The sequence below is a fragment of the Halyomorpha halys genome, unplaced genomic scaffold, assembly GCF_000696795.3.
Source record: "Halyomorpha halys isolate HHAL.00 unplaced genomic scaffold, Hhal_1.1 Scaffold340.1, whole genome shotgun sequence".
NCBI lineage: Eukaryota > Metazoa > Arthropoda > Insecta > Hemiptera > Pentatomidae > Halyomorpha > Halyomorpha halys.
In genome coordinates, this window is record NW_027108009.1 from 693,411 (window position 1) to 698,173 (window position 4,763).

The following is a 4,763-nucleotide window of genomic DNA, read 5'->3' on the forward strand; positions in this document are numbered from 1 at the left end:
TTATATATTTAAAATAATAAATTAATAAATTTACTTTTAGAGTCTGAAATGGTAATATATTTTCATATTTCTCCATTCGCCTCGGAGGATGTAGTGCTGGATCAGCCACGCCGCGAACTCTTTTGCATGCTTCTATCCATAAAACAGAAACTAAAGGAACATCTTCTTTCTTAGCTTTCAGGTAAGTTGACATCCTACCTTCTTTAAACACCACATGAGTCACCTGAATTATAAAAAAAAATAATGCATATCAATATGATAAAAGATACATAGCCTCATTTGGTAAAAATAAACCTAATTTTATTCACTAATACATAATTTAATATTAAAAAAATAAATAAATAAATTATTGTCCAGTATATGACCAAATCACCTCCTTGCACAATGATTGGTCTAGCAACAGTACTTCCTTACAAAGAACTGAACCGCTGACCCTTCATGGATTGTAGCGGTACAGATTTTAATTTATATACATGATTGACCATATTTTCAAAATATGAAGGATGAGGAGTGAAATTTCAGCAAATAAAAGTAGTTAACTATTTATTTTTTGTTCCTTTTGACTGCATCCTTGACTATCTCCCTCATATTTTAAAATTAAGGAAAAGCACTGATAGCTAGTTTATCATATAGTTTATACCCAGGTTCGAATTCAGCTTGGGCAGATAAATATTTATTCTGTCTTCACACTGCCTCTATAAAGTGGGTATCCTAACTAAGGAAAAAAATCAGTCGGGTGAGCGTGATCTTGAACTAATTACCTCCTGGTATAACAGTTGTTCAAGAAACAGTAATTCCTTACAATTACTGAACCCCTGACCCCTTGATGGGTTGTAGTGGTACAGACTTTCAAGGATACTTATGACTATGTTCATACTTTATCCTTTCATTTATGTTTGAATTATAATTTGATTAAATTAAAAAAGTAACTAACGGGATAATTTTCTTAAGATCTATCCTCCTCCACTGGATTTCCACTTCTCAGTTTTGATTAGAAATTAATATCCATAATCATTTATATCCAAAACATGATGATACAAACAAATTTATTGCAGAAGAACTTATATCCTTTTATTTTATTTTTAAATAATCATTAACCAAAAAAACTTAAGTTTTTCTTATAGTTCTACATTTTTCAATATTCAACTGGTACTAATCAGATGACAACTTAAGGCTGTTGCATTTAAGAATTTAAAGTGAGGGAGTGGTTGTTTAGGTTAATCTCAGTGTATAGTCCTGAGATCATCAATGATTGACATCCCAACAACGCAGGCAAAGCTCCGTAACCTTCAATGAAACTTCACGCATATAGAATTTGAAGAGAAATGGAATGAGATAAGAAAAATATAAAAGTGTAAGATACATCAATAATCATGCACTATCAAATTCAATATACTAAGTTGAATACCATTAATTTTAGTTTCAAAGAATATTTCATAAAGTTTATCATTACATATAAAAATAAATAATTACTAATATTTTAATTCAATATTATAATTTTACAAGATTTAGTAAATAACAATAAAAAATTATCACTACAACCATAATCAAAATTCAGTCATACTTTTTTAGTAAAATTCTTTTCTATCCTAGCTCCTAAAGTAAGTAACTCTTCCTGTACGGAAGCTGTCATGTCTTCATTTGCACTTCTAACATCAACATAACAGATTAGTCCTAAAAAAAAAAAAATAAATAAAAAAATAGAAAAACCAAAATTATGTTCTAGTACAATTATAATTCATGCAGGAAATGGAATGTAATGGCAGAAGGTATTAAAAAAAATATGTACCTGATAACAGAGTAGATTTGGTTTCGGGTGGCAAATCATGCACTGGTGAATAAGTTTCATTCAATGATAAATCAGAACAGCGAGAGGTTAGACTACAATTTATATAATTCGGAGTAAAACTCGTTTCACCACAATACATTGGCAGTTTTTTAATCCCACTAATAGGTGTGTTGACATTAGATCTATCTGTAAATGGTGTAGTTACACATTCAGAAAATGTATCAGTTTTTGGAGTACTGCACTCAAAAGTAAACTTTTTGCTACTGCCACTTTTTTTTGTTGATTTAAAAACTGATGAAACATAATCTTCCGGATCAATTCCTTTCTTAATTAGGACCTGACAAAAGTCTCTTTGTCCTTCGATTGCAGCTCTTCGCCTTGCTTCTCTTTCTTCAAGAGTTACATATTTCCATGGTTTATTAGAAGGAGGAGTTTTAGTTGGACTAACTAATGTATATTTAGGTGAAAGTACACCTGGTGTTTTAGGAGTTTTTGCAACAGGGAATTTCGCATACGGGTCATCATACTTTTCAAATACTTTTTCGACCATATTTCTCCTATTAAGGTCAGCTTTAATATTTCTCTTTTTATGACTATTGAACATTTCTTCAGAGTTGTCATCATTTTGTGACTGTTTGCTTGTGGCACCCAAAAGCTTGGTAAAAATATCCTCACTGTCTGTACTCTGTTGTAATAGATCCGGAAGGGCAATATGATCATTAGTTATAACAACAGGCTTATCTATTCCACCACTGTCTTCAAGTGTCGAACATGTTTCAGAATCAGACTTATCTTCATGATTACCACTTATATTTCCCCAATCTTCATTGTTCCAAGAACATAGCAATGTAGAAGCCATTTTCAATATAGATATATATAAAATAATATATACACTAAACAACACCAACAGCATTAATAAACATTATATCAGTGATTCCCATCGGAGTAAAATGGGATAAAATTTTCTTCAATATTTTCCATATTTCATCTTCTGTCGGAAAAGTTCGCTTAGGGATGACAGAATAGCAATACAGATTTCTGTTTTAAATAACCACAAAAGCATTACTTTAAAAATAACACACAAAGTAAAATGTATAACAATATCTTTGTTCAACACAGTTACAAAAGCTGACGATCCCGAGCGCGAATTCAATTTTAATCAATGGCAGGTTAGCCAATGTCATAAAAACTTTGTTTATATTTCAATTGATCTGAAAAAGAAAAAATCGAAATATGCATAAAAATTTGAAAATATTTAGTAAAACTAATAAGTTATAGAATAATTTAATTTAAGATAAAGATAATGTATATATTTTAGATGATAATATTGCTATGGTTCCTGAAGTTACGGTTCCAGTCTCATTTCCAAATCGAGGGGGTTAGTGCGGCAGTGATTGGATTGATTGTCAGCTTGAATTGCTACTTGTGTGTGGTCAACCCGAGTTGGAGAAATCTACGATGTTTAAATAATCCATTTATTATGATTCGTGTAAATGAAATCTTAATACGATAGCAGTTGGTGAATGGAGAAAAAATAATAATGCCTACGAAGGCTTCAAAAAAAGTGACTGGTATGATAATTCGGAACAGAAAACCTATCTTAAAGGATACTGTTATGACGGTAAGTTAACATTTTATTTTAATAATATAAAGTATTAGTTATCAATATAGTATATACAATGGACCTATTCCCTCAAAAAACATTTTCAGTTATTAGTTGTGTTTTTCTGTAGATCACTTGTGCTACAAGTGAGTATTTAAGACCCAGTTTCAAATTGTATTTGATCTCTATTATTAAATTTGACTTACTGGAATTTTAAAGTTTTTTTTTTGACATTTTCAATATTTATGTTTTCCATTTTTAGATGCAACAATGTTTTTCAACTCTAGTGTGTGTTTATAACTTTTTGTTCTTTTATGTGACAGCATAATAAGCCTTTAAAAAGTATGTATTAACAAGATTAGTGTAAAATAGCATAAAATATGGTCATCCACCACCTGAACAAACACTACAATACAAATAACTGGGAATGTTATATTTGATGTTTCGCTGTTATTAAAATTATTACCTCTACGAAACATTTTATTTTAAATTTTTTATTCTCTCATACAACAAGTAAACAAAATTGACATAAAAATTGTTTTGTTGTATTCGAGATACATTACCTCTTTAAATTTTTGAAGGTATTCAATCTTATTTGTTAATCGAAAACAAAATATATTTACTAAAAGGAATTCCATGTAATTATTCACCTGTAGAATGTTATCAAGGTAAATGTGGATGATAGACTCAACTGCTGACATTACAAAGTTCCTATCAGTTGTAATGGAATTGTTCCCTATCTCATGTTAAAATGGTAGATACTGTAAAACTATAAATGAGTTGACTCACGGTTTCATGGGGCTATGAGTAAACTTCAGTTCAGTATCCTTGTAATTACTGCTATGAAATTTAGCGAACTTCTTTAATAACGTTAACTGAAGTAAAAGTAAATACACAATTATAAAAATATGTGTTTTTTCTTTGTTATAATTTTTTTTTTTTTTTAATTTTATTTTACTTTTTATGAATTTTTAATAGATTTTGACTGGAATCTAAGCAAGTTTGTAATATAATTGTTTAGTTAACTTATATATTATGTTCCTACATATAAAATAAATGTTTCCATTTCAGAATTCTGGTGTTGGTGAACCAAGTGTATATCATGCTCTTGTGGTTATATTTCTTGAGTTCTTTGCTTGGGGGCTTCTCACGATGCCAGTTATTGCGGTTAGTATCAACATATCTATAATATATTCTTGATATCCATTAATGTGATCCTTTTTTTTTTTTTATACTAATTTTATCTTTTTCTACCACGATTATTAAAATTAATTTTATTGTTTTTTAGACCTTAAATGAAACTTTTCCGGACCATACCTTTCTTATGAATGGTTTGATAATGGGAATAAAGGTAAGTATATTTTTAATTTT

The 4,763-nt window shown here is 29.5% G+C and overlaps 1 protein-coding gene and 1 long non-coding RNA gene across 2 annotated transcripts in view; one reads left to right on the top strand and one right to left on the bottom strand.

The window, feature by feature from the left end:
• MCPH1 (Microcephalin) overlaps positions 1-2,963 on the bottom strand; it is a gene marked incomplete in the record, with an annotated part of 14,417 nt that extends 11,454 nt beyond the window's left edge. The window contains 3 exon segments of the mRNA XM_067046408.1: positions 35-223; positions 1,565-1,674; positions 1,790-2,963. Of these exon segments, the coding sequence (XP_066902509.1) occupies positions 35-223; positions 1,565-1,674; positions 1,790-2,702 (1,212 nt within the window).
• Positions 1,340-4,747, top strand: LOC112211571 (uncharacterized). Its single transcript, XR_010843152.1, has 4 exons — positions 1,340-1,354; positions 3,108-3,410; positions 4,464-4,559; positions 4,681-4,747. It is a non-coding gene; the product is annotated as an uncharacterized lncRNA (long non-coding RNA).
• Positions 4,748-4,763: the final 16 nt, after the last annotated feature.